Source organism: Oculina patagonica, chromosome 8 (assembly GCF_052425735.1).
Source record: "Oculina patagonica isolate OP01 chromosome 8, crgOcupat, whole genome shotgun sequence".
Classification (NCBI taxonomy): Eukaryota; Metazoa; Cnidaria; class Anthozoa; order Scleractinia; family Oculinidae; genus Oculina; species Oculina patagonica.
The window spans coordinates 32,021,759-32,048,657 of NC_135765.1; the positions used below are offsets into that span (position 1 = coordinate 32,021,759).

General features: G+C 38.6%; 3 protein-coding genes across 4 annotated transcripts; 2 read left to right on the top strand and 1 right to left on the bottom strand.

The window, feature by feature from the left end:
• Positions 1-1,480: 1,480 nt before the first annotated feature.
• LOC144662272 (monocarboxylate transporter 10-like) lies at positions 1,481-8,850 on the top strand. The gene is made up of 4 exons (XM_078523046.1): positions 1,481-1,906; positions 4,639-5,198; positions 6,030-6,399; positions 7,171-8,850. The coding sequence occupies exons 1-4, from the start codon at positions 1,684-1,686 to the stop codon at positions 7,449-7,451; spliced, it is 1,434 nt and encodes a 477-aa protein (XP_078379172.1). The 5' UTR covers positions 1,481-1,683; the 3' UTR covers positions 7,452-8,850.
• A 1,716-nt stretch (positions 8,851-10,566) lies between these two features.
• LOC144664395 (uncharacterized) lies at positions 10,567-17,685 on the bottom strand. Of its 2 annotated transcripts, none has more exons than XM_078525505.1 (2): positions 17,617-17,685; positions 10,567-15,725 (listed from the first exon to the last, which is right to left on the bottom strand). In XM_078525505.1, the coding sequence occupies exons 1-2, from the start codon at positions 17,648-17,650 to the stop codon at positions 11,539-11,541; spliced, it is 4,221 nt and encodes a 1,406-aa protein (XP_078381631.1). In that variant the 5' UTR covers positions 17,651-17,685; the 3' UTR covers positions 10,567-11,538. The 2 variants fall into 2 exon arrangements, with proteins under 2 accessions (XP_078381631.1, XP_078381630.1); XM_078525504.1 differs by lacking the exon at positions 17,617-17,685 and adding an exon at positions 16,751-17,084.
• Positions 17,686-18,632: 947 nt separating this feature from the next.
• Positions 18,633-26,655, top strand: LOC144662676 (uncharacterized). Its single transcript, XM_078523527.1, has 8 exons — positions 18,633-18,785; positions 19,944-20,371; positions 20,899-21,024; positions 21,151-21,233; positions 21,479-21,532; positions 22,067-22,217; positions 24,730-24,798; positions 26,056-26,655. The coding sequence occupies exons 1-8, from the start codon at positions 18,758-18,760 to the stop codon at positions 26,128-26,130; spliced, it is 1,014 nt and encodes a 337-aa protein (XP_078379653.1). The 5' UTR covers positions 18,633-18,757; the 3' UTR covers positions 26,131-26,655.
• Positions 26,656-26,899: the final 244 nt, after the last annotated feature.

Genomic DNA, 26,899 nt, shown 5'->3' on the forward strand with positions numbered 1-26,899 from the left:
TTCCTGGGTAGTTTTTCTGTGATTTAATTAAGATAAAGAAATACTTACGCTCCCATCATTAAGGACTTTATACCATGAACATGTTTTAAGTAAATTGGGTCGGATTATGTTTTATTTTGTTCTATCTATGAGAAGCGTGATTTGCCTTTAATTTAATTTATACCACGCCGTTCACATCCAGACAGAATGTCGAGACCGAAACGTACATCTTCCTAATTACTAATCCCGCAACGAAAGCTGTTCTTTCTTGCTAGAGCAACTACCAAGACCGATGCACACTGAATTTTAAAACCTGTTTAAACGTTCAAGTTCTTTCGTGGCATTTATCGGGATCTTTACGGTACAAAAGCCGCTAGGAAGAATTATATTTCGGGACAAATTCACAAATAGTTACTATAAATAGAGAGAGTCAGAGCGAAAAACAGCCTTTATGGTTAATTCTCTCAGCGGAACAGTTTTTACGGGCCACCAGTAATATTTTTCAGACAGAGAGAAGAAAGGTTTAGCTTCAATTTGGTGTTGTTTTTTAACTCCAAAACAATATACCAGACCGCTTTTGACAATCTTGAAGTTAGCTAATATTCGCCCTGTCGTTTATGTTCTAGAAATGGGTCGGTTGTCGAAGATCGTAACTTTTCTTAAACGTGATATTTTCGAACAAAATATATCTGAAAATAAACTTCAAGAGATACCTAAACAGCTGTGTAAAGGGTATACTGAGTAGTTGTTTGGTATGTATACACGAGTGTCGTGAAAACACCTTAAATTTCATCCAAAATGGTCGCCACGGTGGATGTGCTTTTCGAATTTTTAACTTTTCTTAATTTTAAAAAAAGTTAAAGGAAACTGAACCGTTTAATGTCATTTTCGAAAATAGTTTACTAAAAGGTTTATTTGGGGCAAATAAAAATAAAATTGAAATTCCCTTTCTGTCGGACGATTCTCGAAAAATTCAGAATCTGTCTCTTAAGTCGAGGCCGTTTTCACGGTGAAATAAGAGCTGTTATTCTTGCGCTTGTGCTTGCGTTTGTGCTTGCGTCGCTAGTGAGCACCAGGCTTAAGTAAAATTAAGAGAAATAAGAAAATATAGGAGATTTAATTTGAAGTTAAAAATTGGTTACCAGACAGTCCCCCTGACAACCTGGAGTGCTCTTGCGTGGGGGTCAACTCTTACTATCTAGTGGTGTTTCAAAAACTTTTTTCTCTCTTTAACCCCTTCTTTAAACTTCCTAAAATTCCATTCAAATTCGGATATACATAAGGAGGAAAACGATCTTACAACGATAGTTTCGGTTTCGTGAGGAGCGATGAATTTTCAACACACCTTTTCGACATCCCTTGTCTGCAATCTCCGACTCACTGGTGACAAACATGTCTGTCACTTGTCTCTCTTCTCATATTTCTCAACTCTTTATTTCCCATCACCCCTTGAGTGCGTGTATTTTATTTTTTGGCTACAAAGACATCTAACTAGCTAGGGGTCACTTCGGGTGTTTACACAAGAAAAGCTCCCTTTACTGGAAACAATACCTTCAGCTTGCTCGTGTTTATATAAAAACTTGTCATCGGAAAAGCAAACAAGATTATTCTGTCCATTCTCGAGATAAACGACAGCGCAAGAACAAATGCTCATCGCGTTTTAAAATTCCAGGCCGACGTCACGCTCAAATTAGCTAAATTAGAATGTCGGACGTCGGTAATATTAAAGAGAAAGACAGAGAGGATGCGAAGGAGAAAGTTCTTGTCGTTGATTGTGAAATTGAGAGTTGGAAAGACGGCCATTGGGGCTGGGTTGTTTGTCTGTCTGCCGCTCTTGTGCAATTTGTCGTCCTTGGGATACACAACAGTTTTGGGATTCTGTACATTGTATTCGTGAGGGAATACGGATGGAGCAAGGCGTTGACTGGTAAGTCAAAAGAATTTCTTTTTAAATCTTGTATTTGCTTTAGGCAAGGCATAGCTTTTTATTTCATGGGTAAGGTTTAATTTCTCGAGCTTTTGCGCGAACTACGCAAATTTTCTTCTGTGTAATGAACACGCCACCTTGGAGGTCTTATTACTTGGGAATTGGGTTTGGAAATTCCCGGGGTCGGTTCCGGAAATGCGCAATCTAAAATGCACAAGTTTCCTGTCTATATTTATTATAGTGTTCTAGTCACGATTTACTTTCTTATTAACGGTTCAAATTTCTTCTTAATTAATTTCTTCCGAATTAATTGTGCGTCAGTTAATTGTTATCTTTGAAGGACGGTTAAATGATCTTAAATTGTGTCTTTTGTTCCGTAGATTAGACAGAGGGCGGGGTACAAAAACATTGTTAGGGATTGTTCTCTTAGCATTGTATGCCCCTGATGAAGGTTGGTTTTGTTCAACCGAAATATTGGGCCAAAATAAATTTATAACATCAGTCCCTAGCTGTTTGATAAGCCCTGCATTTAAAGTTTGATTGTTAGGGATCTCTAACTAAATATGGATACCCTAGCTTGTAGCTGTTCTTTCAATCGCCTTCTTACAATTCATAAACATGGCTCGATTGCAATTTGTGCATATCAAAAGAGAATCAAGAAAATTAAAGGACATTTTAAACGTTAAGATTCAAGAGCAACCCAAAAGAGTTTTTCTGTATTTTTGACCTAACCTCTTGCCCTGGTGATTGTAAGTTTATTCGTGATAAGATAAAGAATTGAAGTACAGCGCACCTGGATCAGTACAACTTTAAATGACTGGCATTGTTTCAAAAATAGCTTGTTATCTTGTCAAATTCAGCAGCGTTCTTGATCGCTTGCTCATGATCCCGTGAAAAATGATATTGCAACCGTAGCGAAATTTATGACATTGTAAGAGGTCACTTGAACATGTTGAAGGTCTAAATCGTGGGTGAAGGGATGAAGGAGGAATAAGCTTTGCAAACATATATATTTTTCTTTTATCGCACGTCGAAACCACGTTGTCGCCGCGTCAAATAGTTCTAAAAGACGAGGAGAGATTAGAATAGTCTGAATTTCAGACGTCTTCTCTGGTACTCCCGAGAGGACCGAAATAGGGGCCGAAGCTACCAGAAAAGACGCTGAAATTCAGGCTTCGATTAGACTGAACGATTCTTAAAACTGAGCAGAGCAGGCCAAATTTACTATAGCTGTAAAGTTTCAGTACACCACGTTCAACGTTAAGAATAGCTTTGAGGATTTTGAAATTGCTAAATTTGAGAGTGTTTATGGCTTCAAAATTTGACCCCTCTCAATGGCTCGCGTTTTTCTGCTCAGGAAACGATTATAGATAATCTGGTAAAGCATAAGTTCTCCTGGGCCAGGCCTCACTGAATCGAAAATACATGAAGGAACAAAATAATGAAAAATGCTTAACGGGGTCCCGGCGAAACCTTCCATAAATTGTCACGGTTCGCGCCGGTAAACTTCTTTCTCTTTCCCACAATCCACCGATCCCGACCCACAGTTCTATTTCTCGCGTGCGTATGACTGTAACACGAGCTATAGACACACCCCCTGTACCGCCCCCTCTTCTTGTCGTAAACAACAGCTTTGCACATGCAATGTCATATGTATTTCCTATTGAGGATCAAGTGACTGTTCAAAAGGAAATATATTATATATCGCTCATGTTTTACAGATAAACAAATTATGCTGAAAAATTGTTTTCAGGGGCTCTTAAATCGCCTGAAACGGCTTCACATTCACTGCCACGCTTCGACCTCGGAACCGATCGATTTACGTACCCTTCTTCCCCCCAGGGTGTACTTGGGAATTCAAGTGACAGGTATGATTGAATGGGGCAATAATCAAGACCGAGAAACATCCCTAGGGATTCCAACGAAACCCCCAAAGATCCCTTGTTCAAAAATAACCCCCCAAAAATCATGATCAACAGCAAAACACGTTTGTTTGTACTTTATTGGCAGAACTACGCAGTCAGGGCACTACCACGAATCTGTAGATTGTTTTTAGTACCAGCCTAGTGCCCAAAAAATACCTACTTACATAAAAAATACTTGCCAAATTTTTCTACCCCAAAAACTCCCAGAATCAAAAATTTCAAACCCAAAAAACCCTTGCAACATCCCCGTCATTTGATATCCCGAGTACTCCCCACGCTCCCCTCCCCCCCAAAAAAAATCACTGTCTTTTCCCCAGGTAAATTTTTGATAGAAAATGATATTTTCGTCAGGCTTGAATTGTTCTTTTGAAACATGTTTCGCACCATAGCTGTGATTTTTCACAAAAATTTCCGTGAGAAGAATTGAGCAGTTATATCCGAAAGTTGTGATTTTCTTTTAGGACCCCGTATAACGAAGTCCCTGGTATAACGAACGGTATTTTTCAGCCTGGTCAAAGATGCTCACAGTAATTGGAACAAAACCTCGGTATAATCAAGTATAACGAGTCTTCTTTATAACAGACGATTTTCCCAGTAGGGTCTTGCAGTATTTTACAAATTTGTGAGAGATGTTGCCCTGACCGCTTTTCTAGTCCCCAGAGGCTCAATTGTTTTGTTGTTCTGTTTCAGTGTCATGGCGGAATTAAGCAAGGAAGTTAGTGCACTGTGTTTTTACGGATGTACTCAGCCTAGGTAAAAACTAGTAGTTTCCTTCTTTTAAAACATTTGCTGCTATTTTCTTCGTAGGTTACATAGGGTCTATGGGACTGGGCATGAACTTCTTTTTTGGCCCTTTCACTAGCGCACTTTGTGATCGATTTGGTTGTCGGATCGTCGCCATGTTCGGTGGAATCATCTCCGTTACTGCTATGTTTGCAACTTCCTTCGTCAACAGCCTCGTTCCCATTTACTTGACCTATAGCATTTTGTGGGGAATGGGCTCCAGCATGTGTTACGTCCCGACATTCCTCATGGTCGGCAGATACTTTGAACGTCGGAGATCCTTAGCGAATGGGATCATTACAGCGGGGAGCGCTGTCGGTGCTCTAGTTATGGGACCTACTATAAACATGCTCTTAGAAAGTGTTGGTTGGCGTAACACAATGAGGTTCCTTGGTGGTGTTTCTTGCGTCATGGTTTTGGCTGCCTTGACTTACAGACCTGCGCCTGTGAAGAGAGAAGTAAATTTTGAAAAGAAAAAGAAAAAACTTATTGATATATCCGTGTGGAAAAACAAAGGATTCGTTGTGTGGGCATTGGCGCTTGGAATATTCAATCTGGGATATTTCGTTCCTTATGTGTACTTGGTAAGGTTTTACTCTTGTTTAATTTGCTTTGCCATTTGCTGCTTACTTTAGTCATGAGAATGGAATTATTTTAGTACTTAGCTCAAACTGTTGATTCTCCTTACTAACTGCCACGCATTTCTTAAGTTTTGTTGTTAGTTGTGAAAATTCGGTTGTATATAAAGACCGTATCCTCTAGTTGATGACTTGCTTTATTTTCATTGCCTGTCTAACGACAATTGATTCCGCTTTTAGAGCAGTTTTTTATTGAGTGTCGTAAAACCAAAAGCAAAGTAATTACTCTGGCCAATCACTAAAGACATAGACAATCCAGTGAACCAATCAAATTTGAAGCAAATACATGTCGCAGACCCGAAGCGCGGGAAAACGTGCGCGGGCGAGTCACGATTGTTTTTTGTTTTAGTTTTTAATGGCTAGGAAGTGGCGCAAGATTTTTAATTAAACCAATCACTTAGCGTAGTTATGCAAAACCAAAGCAAACACGAATTACTTTCGACACTCAAGTGAAAACCGCTCTAATAGAGTAATAACAGAGGAGGTGCGTCAGACTTCCCACAGTACATTGCAAAATAACTAAAATTCCTGTTCCGACGGATGTTGTTGCAACTCAATTTTTTTTCCTTTTCTTCTTTCAGTGTGCAGAGGTCTACTTTCAAAATTATGGGTCCTTGAGTACGGTTGAAGTTTTCTTTCGACCAACTGTAATCGTGTTTTGAAATCGATGTTCTCGAGTTCAATACGTAAACTCCCGTTATGTGAAAAGTTTTGTTGCTCGCATTTAAATTGATAAAAATAATGATTAATCTGATGTTATTTTTTCTCAACTTACAGCCGACGCATGCAAGCTACTTAAACATACCTGAATCACAGGCATCGTTTCTGATCGGCTTCCTGTCGGTTGGTTCGCTATTTGGTCGGCTCTTCTTCGGCCACTTCTCGGATTACCGATGGGTCAATCGTCTGTACCTTTACCAAACGGCACTGCTGATTATGGCTGTTACGACCACGTTGTGTCCTCTGGCCACAAGCTATGGCGGGCTCATCGTCTACACGATCTTATTCGGGATATTTGATGGCGTGTTTGTAGCGTTGATTGCAGTCCTTACTGGAGATATTGTTGGATTCAATAAGCTGCCGTCCGCTCTTGGCTTTCTCTATTTAGTCTTCTCTGTGCCGATTATGACTGGATCTCTTATTGCAGGTATACATTATCTTTAAGCTTATTTCTTCTTTGAAAACACAAGATTGAGGGGGGGGGGGGGAACTTAAAGTAAAAGTTTCATAGAGCGGTTTCCTCTCGTGATCATCAGCGCGGAGTTAAGAGAAGTTTGCTTGGGAGTTGCGCGATATGGCAATGGTCTTGTTTTGTGTGATACCAAACGAATTCGTCATGAAAACCCTTTTCATCTAATGAAAACGTTCTGTATATCTTATTATAGGAAATTAATGCTTCCTAAATTGAAGTCTTTGAAATTAACGCAACTTAAATAAACGCGAATTGGAGGGTAAATTTCTTTCATATGAAGGAAATTAACGCGAGAGAGGGGGAAATTTCTCAAAACAAAGAAAATTAACGCGAGTTATGACGTATCTAAAGATATTTTGGTTGTAGTTAAAAAACGGATGTGGAGAACCGCTCTTCTGAAAGCAAGAATGAACTGAAAATATTGCAGATGAACTATCTTTAAGACTTTTACATTGTAAAAGATTAAGAAATAGCGTGCAAAAGAGAGAAGGTTATTGTTTCCAAGTTCTATGTGTTCGGACAATATCTAGAAGGTATTTGAAAATTAACGCTCCACTTAAATAATGTCGCGGAAATTAACGCTCACGAAACGTAACGTGACTTAAATTAAGGCGAATTTTGAGAACTTCATGGAGCGTTAATTTCCTATATCAGGGTATATTAAAGTGTGTTGTTGTTTTATTGTGGGCGCCAAGTAAAGAAAATGGTTGTGTGTTATTTTTGCAGGTTTTCTCAGTGAAATCACCAGCACCTACAACGAGGCATTTTACTTCTCTGGCGCCGCCATTGCAGTGTGCACATGCGTGCTGTCACTAGTTCCAGTCTTCGCTCCGATGAGAAGACCCGGTCCCACAGAAATTAAAATGAAATCAGATGAATTTGAGGAAAGGAAACGAAGACCTTCGTTCTTCGAGAAATACGTGCAAAGATACTTTAGCGTTTCGAACGAAGATCCTTGTGAAGTTGTGGAATACTTGTTGGTTGTTGACAAAGTAACGGCGGTCTAGACTTCATTGAAATATGACAAAAGAGCTTGAAGATGAAAAAAGTTTTTTTAGCACACTTTCAAGTACCTTTTGTTATCGAATTTTTAGATAATATAATAATTCATGTTTCTCCTTAGGTCTCTAATATACATCTTCCAGTTGGAAAATCCAAAAACATCCCAAGTTTCAATTGACAAGAGTTCCGATAAAATACGACAAACCAACCACACAAGATTCTTTCTATGGCGTAAGCGTCCTCCACTAAATCCAAGGACTTTTTTTGAAACTCTCGCTGTCACGGTCCGCACTTGGTCCGCATGCGAGCAACATAACTTCCGGTGAAGTAATTTTCCGGTTCGCTCTAAACAAAAAAAATACAACACTATAGAAAATGGGGAAAAGAAAATAAATCCTGGACAATAGACTTACTCCAGACGTTTACGAGAATCGTGCCATGGTCATTACTCTATTGAAGAAAGTTTACACGAATCTTAGTTTATTATTGTAGTGACACCTGACGTTTTTGTAGCTAACTCAGAAACTCCTTACCTTACCCCGTGGTTAGGTTAAAGTTTAGCCCATGTCTCCGTGTTTTCGTCAGATGATTTAAATGTCGAATGAAATTCAGCCGCGCCTTAATTCATTGCAAAATTTTGTCTTTAGATTACTGTAAAATGATAAAAAATGATAATAATATATTTTTGTATTCATTTGATAAAAATGCATATCAAATCTTGCAATTAAAGGAATAATAGAAATAAATAGAAATACAAAGTCCATACTCGATCACAACTATCAGCGTCACGCCAGAGTTGTGTAACACGACTAAGCATGTCGTGACAAACGACTCTGATTCAAAGAAACTGTCGTATCCATAACGATAACTACTGACATGCAGGAGCTATAATAGGGTTATGACTGTGAGTTTATGATTTTTTTTTTCGCCGCCCTCCTTCCACAATCCGCAGTCCGTCCGCATCCACACTTTACAGAGTCCCCAGGGAAAGGGAGCCGTTTTTAGTTCTTTATTTTTATCTTAGAATTTTATTCAGTCATAGCAAAACTGAATCAATAAAGGGTGGTAAAGGGTATTTGCGTGACCCGTGATAGGCCCTTTTTCTCGGACGTATAGTAAAAACCTCAAACAAGGCTTTGTTTTAGATGGAATTTTTCAAAACTATAACGTTCTGTAACTAATGTTAAAAAAACATTCTCTTTTTTCCGTGAAGCGTGAATGCCAGTATTGCTGTTTTCGTTAATTGTGTAAAGACCGTTTTATTTTTCTTGAAATATGATCTATACCCCACTTTTCCTCCCTCAAAGACAAGCTCCTTCGTCTATTGCAAACTGAATGGGGTCTTCCATCACAGGAAGATAACGTGGTGTCCGCCATTTTGTTCTGATGCAACACATCCATATTTGGAATAGACCATTTGCATTATGACGTAAAAGCGCAAAGACTTCTGGTAATTGTAGTTAAGTTCGCGGGAAATTTTGAATCGTCATCAAGCCCGCTTGCCCAAGAAAATCGTGATGGAGATAAAGAAAATTACCCTCACCGAAGAAGACGTCCCTGTGGCTTTATTTAAAAGGCAAAAAGCAAGCTCTCAGTATAAAACCAAGCCCGTTAAAATGAAAAAAGTTACGCAAGATATCGTTTATTTGCTTGATTGCGTTTTGTAGTGAAGTTTCAACGAGTGTTTCAAATTCCTCCAGTGGAGTCTCAGTCGCGCGGTTATTTATTTAAGTTCCTAAAACTTTTGCTTGCAAGGTAATATTTATATATTTTTTATTTTCAAATAATTTACGAAGACGCAATATGTTACCCTTTCTAAACATGGGGGAGTACATGATGTCTACACTCGCTAAAATCTTTGAGGCTCATCGTTCGAGTCTCACAAGTAATCGCTCATCAACAAAATTATGTAAATAAAATTACCGTATTTACTCGAATAAGCGCCGCCCCCGAAAAAGCGCCGCCCTCGAATAAGCGCCGCATTTGGGACCAAGAAGTTAATAAGCGCCGCAGTCCCGATGAGGCGCTTATTCGAGGAATTCAGTATAACTGAAACTAACACTACAAAGCAACTCTTTAATAGCCTTGGAAATTCCTTTTCGTCAAAAGCGATGTTTCGCAGTTCAAAGTTATTATATTTTAACGCTCCGCCATACGTAGTTCTCAGTAACGTTGTGAAGGCCGTGAACTTTGTCGGGACAGCAAGCGCAAACTGAAACTCTCTTCCGTAAGAGACGAAATACTGACAATCAAAAGTCCCTTTTTTAGTTACTGTTGAAGTTTCGTCTATATTAGATTGTTTGTGGCGTCCAATTTTTAAATAAGCGCCGCCCTCAAATAAGCGCCGCCCTCGAATAAGCGCCGCACTTGAAGCACAAAAAATTTAATAAGCGCCGCGGCGCTTATTCGAGTAAATACGGTATATTTGCTCACACGGCCCTCGCTCGTATTGAAACCACGACTCCTAATCGACGAGTTGACATTTCCAGTACAAGAAACAAGAAAGCTTCTTTGTTAAAGAAAATTGCAATGACAGTTCTAATTTGACGAAAAAAGAAATACAGTTTTAAGATAAATAAACAACTAATCTGTATTCACCTGCACAGGGAAGTTTTGATTGATCAGCTTGGAAATCCTTTATCATTGATCCTTCATGATTCATCGACGAAGCTCGATTGAACGAGGAAAATTATTTGACTCGGTTCTCTGTCTCACTGTAAAAATAAATTAAACTGACCGTCCCGCCGAGCAATCATGATATATGGTGAATTTTGTAAGCTTTTCAGTCAAGAATTAATTCACCTGCGATCGATGGAAGCGATCGTTTGTTAAACGTCTGAAAATAGATGATGAACAAAGTCATTGGCTTGCCTTGCTTTCACTTGATTCCACACAAATTTAGTCATATCCTAGACCCGTCCTTTCAAGCAATCTGTTTCCAGTGCGCGATTTTTTGAAGCTGTGGTTTTAGGCTAAAATTATTTTACGAAGAGAAGTTCTCGGCCGCGATGAATGAAATTCTTCCAAGTCAACTCCGCCACATAAAGTACATATTAAACTTACTTGAACACGAACAACATTTGTCAGTCAATTTTCATTTCAAAGCTATCATCCTGTTTTCTATATTTTTGACAGGTAACTGAAATCTGAATGTATAAGCAAATTTCGAAACGACAAGAGCGTAAACTTTAGCAGCTCAGCTTCAAATAAATGTCTCAGATGCCCACCTTCCCGCTTGGCTGCCCTTAGCCAATCACAAGCTAGAAATGGTGTTTTCCCGCGAACCTAACTACAACTACCAGAAGTCTTTGCGCTTTTACGTCATAATGCAAATGGTCTATTAATCACCTCAGGATACCCAAACGTCAGCCAGTCCGCACCAGCGCCCTCTTCCCGTTCCACTTCAGCAAAAAAGCGCTCATTGACGTACAAAGATGTTTCTAAAGTTCACTTATGCGATATTATCCATAAGAATGTTAAAGACCTAGAATTTTGGTCCAAATCATTCCTCGTCAGAACTCATCTATCGAAACAGAGAAACACTTTAAGCTACTTTAATTTGAAGTAATTTAATACATTTTCTGTATCAACGCTAAATATTGTTTACATTCATGTCGTGAAATACTTTGTCTTTGAAATACTTCCGATACTTTGTCCTTTGTAATTGTAAAATAACCATTTAATTATTATATTTAAACAATTAATATTATTATTATTCGGTAGTAGTTTATTATGTTTTTATTGTGAATATTTAGTACGGTTAATTATGCGTAATCTTATTAGTTCTAGTAAGTGTCTTGTAATTGAAAGGAATTTTATTCTACTACAGTCAACTCTCGCCTTGCGGACACCCCGCTATTGCGGACACTAACTATTACGGACAAAATTCAGATCCCCGGCGAAAGAGGTTTGACTGGAAATGACTCCCGCTATTACGGCGCGGACTCTCGCTATAACGGACTCTAAACGACGCCCCAAGCATGTCCGCTATAACGAGAGTTGACTGTAATTGGCGGGGTGGAAAGCTTACATCAGTGATTTTAACGTATATATTACTCTGCACTTAATTGGAGATAATTTATCGTAGAGTCCTCACGCTGCAGAGGAAAGCAAAGGTTGAACTTGACCTAGCTGAGGGCTGTGTTTATAAGTTTCAGATTTTAAATTTACCCTCCGTGCCGCTCGGATTACAATTATTACCAGCCTCACAAGCTGCGAAATTAACGAAAAGGATACAAAAACTGCAAACACGAGAGGAACGGCACAGAGTAAGATAGCTTCTGTCAAAAGAAAGCTTTGTACATACTGCGCTTGAACACCTCTAGCCTCAGTCCCCTCTGAGTAATAGGATGTGACTCCAACGTTCAGTATTGCTATGACGACCAGGCTTGTCAGGGAAACGGTTTCAGCGAAGTTGTCGCGGAACTGGACAAATGGCTTCCGGGACACGTGATGCAAAAGGAAAAACAGGCATAGGATTGTCAGGCAGACAGAGCGCAGAAACGCATGCTTGAGAACCGAGCCAATCACGATCAGTATAAATCGGCGCCCAATAAGAACGCATTCCCAGTGAATCCTTCCAGATAATCGGTTACCCTCTGGTTTGCAAAATGGAGCGGTTAGGACTTCAAGAACTGGGTGTCCTGTGGTGAACGAAAAATAAGTGTCCTTGCCGTCTTCACGATAAAAAATGCTGCACGGAGATTTAATTTCTTGACAGTGACGTATTACTTTCACGACATAAGCAATGAGGAGGAGGAGAAGGTATGGAAGCGGAAAAAAGCACACCAGTATGAAACTCTTTGCTGAAATCTGCCCTCGATACAGCTGAAATGAAGCAAAATATAGCGCGAATATAAACGGGACCAAGTACAGAGCTATTCCCAAAATAGCCGCCGTATGCCACCACTGATTGCACGTGATTTCGGCGTCGTAATACCAGCGAGACACGTGCTGTATTTCTACACACTTCAGCAGCTTCATTGCTGTTCCAGTTGCCGCTGAGTATCCTAGCAACAAGATTTCCAGGGTCGCTCCAAGGTAAGGACCACTTGGGGGGAGCACTGGTGTACGCTTGCGTAGTTTGTTCAGACCGCTGTGCAAGAGGTAAATAGCTGGGATCGACAATAAGATAGCCGTGACAGCTGCAAGTTGGAACAGTGTTTTTGAAAGCGATGTGATTCCTGGAAAGGGGCAGATCCTCCAATCATTATTGACAGACATCTTAAAGTCAAGAAGGCTTATCACTGGTAATGCAATGTTATCTTTTAACACCCCGCTCACGCCATAGTACGAGGCGGTCAATACTCCAGCAATTTGATAGAAGTAAAAGAGAATTTTTAAGAATCCAGAACTTGATGAACTGCTGTCTGTTTTGGCTTCACTGTCCAGGCTGTTGTAATCGTCGTGAGCTTTCCCTCTGAGCCTCGGAAGAAACCATGTAAGATTTGTCATCAATATTTCAACCACTGGCGGCTTTCGAATGAGAAACAGAGCAAATGATATTATGAAGATGAAAATAATGATCAAATACCACCAATGGGTGCAGTCTTCGACTGGAAGACAGTTCGTTGTAAACAGCGTCTCACTGAAATCCCGCTTACATCTTCCGCAAAGAATCCCTGTCCGGTTTCCTTGACAACCAGAATGCAGGTAGCTACTGCTGTGGTAAGCGCATGTTTGATTGACAGCCGGACAGCAGTAACCTTGGGGACAGAGCTTAAAGTGCACCTTATTGCCAATAGGATATCCCCAAAAGTTGTGCCTTGCTGAAAGAGAAGAGGTGCAGTTCCCATTCGTCGGGCAAGGCAGGCATTTAGGGTTATCCCTAATAGTGAATCCTTTACTGCTGCCTCTGTTAATACTGTAAGTTCCTATGGGACATGGCTCGGTGATTAATGAAAACGACGTGATTTGAGTTTTAGAGTTCGGCCTTTCTTCCAAGTGTGAGAAATTATGCAGAAGAAGCTTAGAGCTGACCGGGGATTTGATTTGTACCGAATCGTTCATGACTACCTTGTGTACACCTTTAACAAGGATGAGAATCTTACCATCTCTACTAGGTGGATCCAACACAAACGAACTCTCACGGATTGACATGTTTCCTGCACTTGCCACTGTTAAGAATCCATTGTATGGTTTCTCATTCGAGGCACGGTAGACTTGGGATTTCTCAAACTGATAGAAGTTGGTTTTGTAAATTGTCAGTTCGCCGTTTGTCCGCATCTGCACGCGCATGTGCGAGCCATCTATACCACCGAAGTTGTTTGCAAAATTGCTATTTTGAATGTCAACTTTTTCGACATCAAGTATTGTTAGCGTGCTTTCAGTAACTCCGGAATTCCCGCGAAACTCCGTATTGTTTATTGTGACCCGATGGTTGGAAACCACGATCGGAGAGCACCGGTCGGACGACAAAACAGAAATCTTCACCACTCCCGATTTGCAAAAATTGTTCAGGAATGTATTTGCTTGGAAAAGCAAGAAATTCTGCCCCTCATACACGGAAACCCGAAAGATAGAACTTTTTGCTGTGCAGTTGTTGTTCAAAAATGAAACATTCTTGAATTGATACTTCGATCTGTTACCTATTCTGCCGACAGCGGTTTCCGTGTAAAGATATAACTGAAAGTTAACGTTGTCGCTTATTATGGAATTCTCCACAAGGATGTCTTTGGTTCCAAAGTATATTCCACCTCCTGAATTATTTTGTATTTTGCAGGAGCTTATTATCAAGACACTTGAAACAAAGGAAATGTCAAGGCGACCGCTCCCTTTGTTTTCAAAGAACGTCGAGTTTTGCATTATTATCCTCGACTGAAATAAACTACCAGAAACTACAAGTTGAATAGCACTGATCCCTGAATCGCCTGAATTTCGGATGAATTCACAGTTCGAAACAACAGCGTCCCTATAAAGAGTGGCCATGAAAGCGTGAATTGCTCCAGCAGTGTTCATTCCTTTTGCTTTATTGCCTTTGAAAGTGCTGTTTGTTAATGATAGGCTCTGAGCGTGTAACATGTACAAAGTCAACGCACCACCTCCTCCGGCTTCCTTGGACACTGATTGGAGGATATTACCTCTGAAATGCGAGTTGCGAATATCTATGGTAGCATTATTTTGCGCCGAACTATAATAAATTCCTACAGTTATAGCACCGCCTGTGACCCAGGCTTCGTTTTGGACAAAATGGCAGCTGTCGATATCCAATATCAGCAAAAACATATCCTGGAAAGAACACGCACCGCCACTTTCAGCTTTGTTAGATCTAAAGTCTGACCGCAACAGAGAGACGAAAGCCTTCTGCGCGAATCCGCTGACAGAAACAGCTCCTCCGTTCCCCCTCTGTCCAATTTCGTTCTCAACAAACGTTCCTTTCGCGATTTGCAACTCAAGCATATTGTTATTGTGAAGATTGACAGCTCTACCGGCGTTTTTTGTAAAGTGCGTTGATTTGAACTCGACGTATGCGTTTGAAGAATTACGAATGTCGAGAATACTTTCTCCAGCTTTGTTATCCTCAAAAGTTACTTGATTCATCTCTAGGATTAATTTTCCTTTTACGCCAGCGACAATTTCAAAACATGCAAGACCAGAACAATTATTTTGTGAGACAGTTATGTTTGTAAAATTAACAGTGAATTTAGCGATCTCTTGTACTTGTGAGGTTTGTGCTGACATTGTCAATAAAGTGTCGCTTTCATTGTAAAGCTTATTTTTAGTAAACGAGGAATTCGAAATGATCAAATTCACTGAATTGCCGGAAATCTTTAGACCACTGGCGCTGTTGTTTTGAAAGCTGCAGACATCCAGATCAATGTTTCCTGCAGATTTTTGGGAAAAGTTCAGGGAAACCGCGCCATTGGAACCATTTACGAAACTACAGTCGGTCATCTTCAAAGAACATTCATCAAGATGTAGAGCAGTGTTAACGAATGTAATTCCTCTCAAAGAAACCCCATTAGAAGCATTTACACTGGAGTCACACGAAAATCGAAAGCTATTGTTCTTGCAAGCAATAAACGCACGAGTGTTATAACTGCGCATGATCACACTAGCCGTCTTGGAACGAGATTGTTCCTTCTCTCCAATGGAGTTAGACTCGCAAGGATAAGGGTCATGTGACGTGCCTGCTCCGTCAATGTTGATGACGTCACCGTCAAACGCACGCGAGGTAGCTTTGTGGATGGTTTTGCACGGGAGAGACGATTGAAGACCGCAGTCAAGGGCTGAGCTTCCATGAAGTCTTGAGACAAACCACTCTTTGGCAGAGACGTTTCCTAGTTTAATTACAAAAATAAAAGCAAATAAAACAAAAGTTTCCGATACAGAAACACTTCATTGATTATGTTGATAAACTGTGTAAATTATGGCCGTACAGGATTTGGAAAAGCTAACGTTTCGGATGTTAGCCCTTCTTCGGGGCAACAAAATACTGAAAATAAAGTACGGTAAGCTAAGTTAAAAATTGAAGGAAAACAATCGTCTTTGAATCGAGGGCTCGAGGCAAGCTATTCACATATTTGAGCTTGATCAAAATCACCGCTCAAAGGAAAATGACCCAGTTATCTCTTTCCCCGCTATCTCGAACTATATTTTGTTTCCCAATTCACTTCCTACGTTCTGATGACTTGCTCGTGACTTTTGGCATCACGCTTACGGTCACGCGTCACGAACTCAGACAAGTCACGCGATACTTTGTAAAGCGAAAATCACAGCCACACAAGGCTAAATTTTTTTAGAAGAAGGAAGGTAGAAAGTTTAAATCGATTCCTAACTTATAGTAAAGCCATTTTCTTTTCTCGTTGGTGGCCTATGTTAAAGATAATTGGGATACATCCCCTCAGTATTAAACACGCAAGAAAACAACAAACTTCCTGCACCGACTTTAGTTCGAGTTTGTACAAAACCCTTTTGCTCCTCAAGACATTTTAGATAATTAAATTAGCCATTGACGATCTACTTTAAATCAGCACCTCTTGCAACAGAACCCTGTTCGAAATTCGAAGTGGTGTTCTAACGCATTTACAAATGTTGCCTTCAGGCCGGGCACCGGAACTTGACTAAACGTTTACCCGGAGAGTTTAACGAAAATTGTCGCTTAAATGCTTTCTTCAAATGTGTATTTTGAAAAAATCTTTGCTAAATACACCATTAAAACAAGAAATATTACTCTTTTAAAAATGTCTTGAATCGTTCGTTATATTTCCCCGTAGACAAAGCTAAACAATCTATGTACTTTATAATCGATTACAAAGCATCAAATAAAATATTAAGCGGTGTATCAAATGAAGATTTCACATACCGTAGGAGCAGAATCCACTCAAGAAAAACAGCCAAAGAAAGCATACAAAACCCATTCTATTGCTATAACCAGACTGGACTACATGTGAATGCAAGTTTTCGACAAACGCTGCCTTCAAATACGAAAATCTGCAACCTGTTTAACATGATATAGGGCTTGTACGGTCACTTCCGTTCTTCTGGGAAATTCCCGTTTTGTCACGAGAGAGGGTGGAAACCAACACGCACAGATCACAAGGCATGATGAAATTTTTTGGCGTTTCAACACACTTGTCATTCAAGATCAACGGTCTGAGGAGTTGTACAAATAATTTTTATTATATACATGCAAACCGTAAATTCACTATCGTTCGGCAAATTTCACTCTTGATAAACTTTATGTTTCCTTGCGAATAATCACACAAGGTCTCGCGGTCAACAAGCAATCTTGTAATGCACCTATCAATGGTTTAAATAAAATCGAAAAAAAAAAAAACCTAACAAGAAAATGGAGAAATAAACTCGTAAAAAAAATATAAAAGCCAGTAGCCTCTAGGGGAATTTGATTTTTTTTGGAATCCAGAGTTGAATTCCCCACCCCTGGGCACCTAGTGAATGTCAAATTTCACATATCTCCTCTTAAATTTCTAGCCCAGCAGACCATTTTAGATGTCAAAATCCCTACCCTGGGAGAACTTACGATGTCAAATTCCGGCCCGTGGGTTGCCCGCCCCCCATCCTGGGGCAAACCATTGATAGGTGCATAATTCGGTTTCTGTTTTGTATTTTAATTCAAGTTTGTCTTTAAACCACAAAATATAAATCTTAAATATTAAATAAGGTTTACAATGTAGATATTTACAGTTTTCTGTACAAAAATGTATATACCTTGTAAAACATTTTTATATGAGTCGCCTTTCATCCTCTTTTCAGAACGTGTCCATTCTTCCCTCGTAATTGATCTGCAAAAAAGGTAAATTCATAATATCTTAATTTTCAGGTTGAAACTTTTTTGTCACGGTGTCTGGAACTGTCACGTCAGCGTGGACACGCATCCGCCTCCTTGACAGTCACGCAACATTTTAAATAAATGCAGGAGGCTGATAAATGACACTGTTATTTATTCTAAGCATCATTTTGAGAAGCAAAAACAACAAACATTCTTATATGTCGGTGAAACCAATAATATCCTGCATGCTGTTGCCTTTCTAGGTAGTAAACAACGCAAAAATCTTGAATTTTCGATCAGTGACACCCTAAAAATTCTGATCTTTCATTGATGCGCTAAGCCGCTCAGCAAGGATTACAGTCAACTCTCTCTTAACGGACACCTCTATAAGACGGACACCTCCAGAAGACGGACACCTGGTGATGGTCCCTGCCGTTTTTCAGTCATTTTACTGTAACAAAACTCTCTGTAAGACGGACACCTTTCTAAGACGGACAACGGACAATTTGAAACCGCCAACGGACACGTACAAAAAGTTATTTTTTAGTGAAGATATAGCATAGTAGGTCAGCGCCTGTAGAATACCAAAAACAAAAACAAACGGCGGCTATAACGTATTCCTTAAGTATTTGGCACCAAAGAGGTAGTTTTATACTTACGGCATTACCGTTTGTAATGAACAAACAAGTCAAATTTCTGATATTATTTTTGTTCCACTTTATTGGTTTTGCTCAAGTAAGCGACTCAAAACAGACGTGTATTCGTTTTACATAGCCGTTTAGCTTTATCTTCTCAAAATTTCTGGTGTCACATTACCTCGACTCTCTATAAGCCGGACACCTCTCTAAGACGGACAGTTGGGGCCGGTCCCGACGGTGTCCGTCTTAAAAAGAGTTGACTGTAATCGGCTGTGGGTGTCTATTTAACAAAATAGTCCGGAAGAGTCCAAAAGTCCAAGACCGGTGTCAACAAGTTTCATATTTTGGGTCTCAGTCTTCCACGGTCAACTCGCGAGGTTCCTAAGTCAGCGTCGTCTGAGTGCAAACGACGAAAAAGTTGAAGATCAAAGATTTGTGCAAAATGTCCACCAACATTGACAGGTCCCTTGGTAGGTATTCTAACACTTTATGAAATGAAGTTTACTTGGGAAATTTAGGTCTTTCTTCTTGGATTTCGCAGGGGTAATTAGCTGTAGAAGTGTAGCTTGTGCTAGGTACAAAACTTTGTTTTGATTTCGTGTCAACAACAGCTTTGTAAGCTTATATGGTTTTCAGTTAATTTTTTTTTAAAAAATATGTAAGCTTAAATGGAATGTTTACGCTTTTCAAATATGTAGGAAAAAGGTTAAAAAGTCTAGTGGAATTTTCAGAAGGATAACTTGACGAGACGTACATAACTGACAAGGCTTTGTGGACGACATTTATAAGCAATTTCGTACAAGAGTAGTTTTGGATCAACAAACATGCAACGTTTAATTTTAAAAATGTCTTTATTCTTCGAATATTGTAGGATATTAATTTATGCTGGTATTAATGAAGAGTTGTGGATTCGTTTGGTGAATTGAAGTTAAATCGTTTAAAAGTGAATGGTATAAATGGTACAATGGTATAATTTATTAATCATGTTTACTTTTTCTCAAATCTTAATAGTACATGTAGTGACAAAGAGCATTTATTCTAAAAATGCTACTCTCCTCGGTCAACTAAGATTTTGAAAGTGGCAAGCAGTTTGTAAGGGCTAATTTTATATTTTCACTGTATGAATCCAAATTTTTTACACTATTCTTAGATAAGTTTTATATTTTAAGGTGTCCCCTTTTAGTAGAGGGATCTTCCCTCGGCTATTTTATAACAGATACAGCCTTTATTCATTTATTATATCATAAGTTTTCCTTAATAAATTTATAAGGGCTCTCGAAAAATTGGGGGTAAAACTGCAGTGCTTGAATGAGTGAAGCATTCCAAGGTAAACTAGTTTTGGTTTGAGTTATCGAGAGGTTTGAGATGGTGTGCGACAAGTGAAGATTGCTGACTAGCACCTTTTTTACTATATTTAGTGTTACCGTTACCATAATTAAGAGCTAACCATAAATAGGCTAACCAGGGCGTTATTCCGGCTAACTGGAGTGCTATTGAGGCTAACTGAAGTGCCAGTCTGCAGTCTGCATTTGTCGCACACCAGGTTCGAGAAACACTGGTCCAAGAAATTGGGATTTCACTGTTTTGAGTTTTTCCAATATTAAGTGTTCTTGTATTTTGGTGTATAGACGACATAATCAAAGATCAAAGAAAGCTTAAAAGGAAGACACAGAAACTCAAGACACAGCAAGCTCAGAAAAAAGGAGCACAACAACGGCAAGGGAAAAAACAAACTAAAGGAGCCAATCAGAATCAAAAAAGGAGGATAGCTGGGAAACAGGGTGGTCAGTCTGTGCAACAACGACAGGGAACCCAGGGTCGAAAAAAAGCTGGAAGACAAGGTGGTCAGCAGGCACAACAAAGACAGGGCACCCAGGGTCGTAGAAGAGCACAGGGTACCCAAGGCCAAAGAAAAGCAATAGGCGGAAAACGGCAAGGACGGATTGGAGGTGGTAATCAGAACTTTAAGAAAAATACAACAGGAAACAAAGGAAGGTTTGGTGGTGCTAAAGTTACTGCAAACAGACTTAAAAACAAACAAGGCTCTTTACAAAAGGTTCGTTCTTTTTTATGTTTTGGTTGCTCTGCCTTCTTTTCCCCTGTTTTGATTTCCAGAAAACCTACCTCTGCTATAGAGGAATTTAGGTTTGAGTCTGGCCAGAACATTGTGTTGTATTGTTACGAAAAACACTCTTCTCTCACAGTGTCTCTCGCCACTCAGGGCTTGATTATTCAAAGGCTTGATAAATGCTATTGATCTGATTAATCACTATCCAATGGATAGTGTAGTTTGCTTTGCTAACATTTTGTTCACTGTCCAGATAGCAATTTATCCAGTAAATAGCATTATACACCCTTTAAACTCATCTAATGGGTACCTGCAAAATGTTTTGGGCAGCCTTTGACGGACCTGCATCTCTCACGGAGGAAGTACAAAAGCAATCCGTACGTGTGCAGTGTTAAGATGGCCTTTTTAGCTTCTCCAATTCTAGTAATGAAACATACTTGTAGCCATTGCAAATAGTTGAAGCTGCTTTTTACGCCAATTTTATTGCTACAAATCTTGTCTTTTGTTATCAACAGAGTAAGCAGATCATTTCCAAAGCTAAGCAGATTCAGCAGAACAACAGACCCAAGAACAGACTGAACAGGCAGACACAACAAAGAGATGCCAGGCAAAATATTATCAATATCAGGAGAGGAATGCAGGTAAACTGAAATGTACTAACTGTATTATAAATCAAGTATTCACTGTACACTTATATTAGGAACCTAATTAAATTTGTCACTAACTCCAATACTGTTGTTGCTGTTTTTTTCTTGGTATCAACTTAGGGTCAGTTAAAGGGAAACAGGCAAAACAAGGCTCAACAAAATTCAAGAAACCTTGGAACACCTAAACTTCAAAGACGAAACAGGTACATAAAATGTTTCATTCAAGACACATGTGTATTCACATTTACCTTCATGAGGTCACAAGGATTGTATTGCAGCAGTAGCTATTAACATAAAAGAGAAAAAGTAGCTGTTTTTGTAAATAGTCTTTTTTGTGCGTGTATGTGTCGAAAAAAAGTTATTAAAAGGAAAAAAATAAAAGAGAAAAAATAAGTGTACTATTGATTTTTGGTTTATATATCAAAATATCTTTTGTTTTGTTTTTTAGGAGAGGAATTCAATCTCCCCAGCTTACTGTCTCCATTAATAACCCCAGAGTTAGGTCTGTATCACAAATTGATTTCATTGTTGTTAAATTTTGCATCTAGGTACCGGGGTAATTAAAAAAATCCAGGATAGTGATTTTTTGGTTTAATATGGTGTTCAAAATGCTAGTAGGAACTTTGAGAACATATTTTTGATTACCAGTTCTCTAATTTGAAAGCTGAATTAACCAAACTCTCATAACAAATAGAACATTTAAATTTTTCATACTGGTCCCCAAACATAAGTACACTTTTTGTGTGTGTTTTTTTATAGCAATAGGTGAAGGAGTTTGTATAAAAATCACGGCAATTTCTCTTTAGTGATCACTTTCTTACAGTAGCTCTCTTGACCCTATTTCAGAATTATGTATCGAGATTCAGGGTTGTCTAGAGAATTTTAAATGGAAGAAGGGTAGAAAAGGAAAACAAAACAAACACATTTTGCACCACCCAGAATGAGTAGATGATGATTTTTTCTGGTTGCCAAGGTTCCTGGAGAACATTGGATGTTATAAGGCAAGACTGTAAATAAATTTGACTTCAATCTTTAGAATAACAAGAACCCCACAATGGCAACAAGTGACAAATCAGCTGAATAACCAAAACAACAGGAGAAGATGGAGAGGAAAAGGCAGAGGTAATCCTTCAACCATGGGCCCTACGGAGGACCTGAGGATTTCAGTGCCAAACAATTTACATCGGGTGAGTCATGCAGTACCTTGAATATACATCTTATTAACCAAGTGTAAGGGCCATATTGGAAGAATATTAGCCTAAGATCTTGATAATATGGACCAAGTGTGCAGTAAGGTCTGTACAGAAAAGACAGAAGGCCAGTCTTCTGATCTCTCAGAACGGTTTTGAGCAAGCTTGGTTAAATAGAGGATAATCCATGGTTGCGCTGAGATATGAAATTTATCTTCGAGTGTTCAAATCGATAGCTCACGAGTGAGCGCAGCGAACGAAAGAGCTATGGGATTTGAACACGAGAAGATAAAATAATGCCATATCTCGAATAATGCCAAACCTACTAATAACGATGTTTTGACGATTTTCCGAAGATTTCCGAAAATTTTCAAAATGTTGTCCAAAGGTTGTATGAATGATTCCGAACATTTTCCGAAAATTTCCGAGATGTTTTCCGAAGATCACCGAAGATTACTGAGGAAGATCCAAAGATGTTTCGACTTAATATCGATTTACTTTGGCTCATTGAGCATTAAAACATGGCAACTCTGCGAGCTGATTGGTCAAAAATGATGTAACACATGTGTGGATATCATTTTTATCCACACGTGTGTAGTCGCAAATCCACAAAATCCACACAACTCAACTTTATTCTACATGTATTCCAACCATCGAGATCGCTTACGAGTTACGCTTGTTCTCTTTCGTTTAACGATTCGCTGAAAACCAAATATTATCGAACAATAAGTAAGCCTGTAAAATCTTACATCGTGTAAACTGAACATTTTTGGAAAAACTTACATTATGTTGGAGATTTCCTGGTAAAGTCCATAACTACAAAACTTCAAACATGGCGACTGTTTCTCCTCGTGCTCAAAGGGCACAGTCGCTAAGCTTATTGGGTCCACAGGCTACCCAACACGAACGAATCACAATAACACAACAAATTGTCAAACTAAGGTTACAACACATGTGTGATACCATTTTTCTCGATTTGCTACCACTCGCTAAACCACTGCAGTTGGTATAGGTAATCACATGATTTCGAGTGCAATTTGGAATAAATAAGCACGATTCAATTTTTCAAAGGCTTACAAAATTGCATGAGCCCATAGGGCGAGTGCAATTTGTAGTCTTTGAAAAATTTACGAGTGCTTATTTATCCCAAATTGCACGAGAAAAATCATGTGATTACTTATTAATAATATTCATGAAAAAATTGCGAGAAAACAAGATGCGCAAATCTCGTACAAAAACAATTTATTCAAACTCAGCAAATATCATCACGCGTTCATTCAAAACAAGATCAAAGCTCAAACAACGTACAGGTTCCTCAATGTTTTAAAAGTTTTTTAGTCAAAAAATCTGGCTTAAGAGTTAACGAATTGTCTGAATAAAAGATTCTGGGTTTTACCTCTTCCAAAGATTTCCTTCTGCTTCTAATACTTGTCGAGCTTTGCTTGGGTGCTTTCCACTCGACGGTCAGCCAAGTGGAGCTGTTTCGCTTTTCATTTCAACACTTCCTTGGATGAAACAATTCTCTTTCTCGTACAATAGAAAGCCTATAAGTTCTGTTCTGTAAGTACAGTGTCTTTCAAGCGATGTAAGCATAACGTTGAGGCTTTCTGGTCCATAACCTTCGAAAATGTGTTTGTTGTGTTTGAATTCGGCGTAAATAAATTTGCTCAAGCAAAGCGTGAAGCTTAGTCGGTTTGTAGTTTCGATTACGTCGGCAATTTCCTTCTTAGGAAACAAGTTATTCCAAAGCGAGAACGAAAAACCAGTGCTTTTCAGTGCTATGGTATTTACAGCTGTCTTCTGGTCCTCTACTGTGCTCAAAACGCCAGCCATTTTTTTTACTCACATCTTGAAGCAAATCCAAACTTCGCGCCATTCAAATCGCGTGGAAGCGTTTGATTGGCCCCCTGTGGCTGCCTTTGTTTATTCATCAATCAGGATGCCGCGTTTTTTTCTTTTTTTTTGCACTGAATTTCGTCATTTCTGCATCAAATTTCTTAAAAACTGCATTTCTCTAAGCCAATCAGATTCGAGAAATTTTTTGATGTATATTATTAATATAATACATGTAATAAGAGATTACCACTGATATTATAACAAAATTTCCCTCAGTGCTTTTCCAGAGGGATTTTTACTTTTTTTACAGAAATCAGTCAGAATTTGTTTTTGAATAGGTACTAGGTACATGTTCATAGCCCGACATTGTAAAAGTCAGTTGTTCACAAGAAGAGCGTTTCCATTGAAAACAAACCAGTATGTAATTTTGAGAGTATATTGTATCAACATTGAAAAGGACACCCATGGTGGATCAAGCCTTTAGCACTCACTTGGTTTCCAAGGAAACAATCACATTTTTCCAGGATCTAGGCCTGATATCATACATTAATTTTTGCAGGTTAATTATTCATTCAGAACATTAATGAAAGTAATGCATTGATGTTAGTAAATAAAATTACTAAGACATTATCGTGTTTTATTAATTCTATTACTGGACTGGTTTTTCTTGCAGCCTGCCCCACTCAAGCCACTTATGTACAGTAATTATGATCTGCCAGTGAATCCACCTGCGCCTGGAAGGGTATGTACATGCAGTAAAATGGCAAATTCGAAAATGTTCTAATAAATCGGAACTCAAAACTGCCGAACTTACGCCTTACATGCTTATACACTGTAGTTTGTCCACATGCAGATCCTCCTAAAGTTAGACTTTGGCCTTATAGACATTTTGGACACTCACTTTCACATCCCAGCTAAAAGCCTGACTTCAGCTACAAAGCCTTCTGCACACATTGCTCATCTACAATGCAAGACATTTTGTATTGCATTGTAAGGAAGCAATGTGTAAGCTTAGTAGTAAAGTAATAGCTATGATGGATATCAGAAACCCATGAGGGTTGAAATGGTAACGCGCGCGCACAGCGCTTGAATATTCATTTTGCTAAGTACCATATTTGGAAACACGAAGAATTTGTACACGAATGCTTTAAACACGTAATGATACACGCAACAGAATTTTTGGTTTTGCGGTAAGTTGCTTGAATTTCGACCTAAACACCGTAAATTTCTTACAGAAACTAAAGAAATAGATTAAGTGTATCGAAGCCAAGTCTCCAGGCTACTTCAAGAAGATGAAACAGGAGAATTAAACCAAATTTAACTTTATTTAACTAAGCTTGTTCAAAAACAAGATTACGCCATCGAGCGTGAGCTAGTGCGCGCTGTGAATTTAATTCAAATATAGTAATTTTGATTGGTTTAATGTTTCTCGTGATTTTCCAAATATGGTACTTAGTGTAAACGAATGTGCAAACGCTTTGTACAATGCGAATCATAGGGAGTAACACGTTTCAACCCTTATGGGTTTCTGTGGATATATAAATTTAGTCACTTACCATAGATAGTATTTCTAGTCTGGACAGTTGACTGTTACCCTGGGAGTTCCCCTAAAGCTGATTACATGGGGAGGGTCTGCCTTAAAGGGGTACCTTTTACTGGCTGTAAGTATTTTAAAGAGGTAGGAGGGGAAACTGTGATTTAGGTATTTAAAAGGGCGTTTCAAATTGATTGATTCATTTAAGTATTTAAGGAGTTATTCAAGTGAAAAATGAGAAAAAAAGACGCAGTAACCCTTCTGTAGGCATATGAAAGGAGTACCATTTTCTATCAGAGGTATATGAAAGGGTTACTTTTTCTGTCAAAAATGGTATATGAAAGGGTAAGAGCCTCCATGTATTAAAAATTTTTGAGTAGCCCACTGGGACTGTAACCAAGTACTCTTTGTAATTCATGTGTTATTGTTCTGTGTGTGTGACACCTTGTTTTTTGTTTCTTTTAGACCTTTACAACTCTCAATGAAAGATTCTCCAGCCTCCCGCAGACAGGACGTGTCAGAACTATTGTTATAGATTAACCTACTTTGTAAAAAATATTCTTAAATACCGGTAGTTCATTTTTTTAAAATAAAAACTGGTTAATTTAACTGAAAGAATAACATCAATGTACATGTAATAAGTTTTGAAAGAAGGAGCATTTATATTCAAGGAACTTTGTACATGTAATGCATGGCACTTATAAATCTCGACGAAAAGTTTGTTCGCAGTTTTTTTATCAACCCTATTCTTATTAAACCATCCTTACTCCATTTTGTTATATTTCTGCCTCTCCTTTGTGTTTTTATACCTTTGTTAAGTATTATTTTAAGATTTTCTGCAATAATTTTGATGGTTACTTCTACATCACCAAAGTGTCTTAATAAATCATAGCACAGCTATCTTTTAATGTGCTTAATTTCCTGTAATCACTTCCAAATCTTGTTCAATTAATTTAGAGAGCTCATGATACGAGTACTTGATGAGTATGTGAAATATTTCGAGATCAAAAAGAGAATTAGTTTTTTTCTTTTACTGATAAAACATTGCAATGTCAATAAATGAACATTAAACATATAAGTGTATAGTTGTGTGTATTTCATTTTCATATTTAATTTTGTATTGGAATTGTTTTTGGCATCAGTCCCTTACTACAGTAAACACCCGCGTATAAGAACCTAGTGATTTAAGAACCTACAGGCTGAAATTGGGCATTTTAATACCCAAATATTTAAGAACCTATTTAGGCTGGCAAAGAACAATAGGTTCTTATACAAAAAAACACTCTTATTTTGTAGCCAAAATACTGGA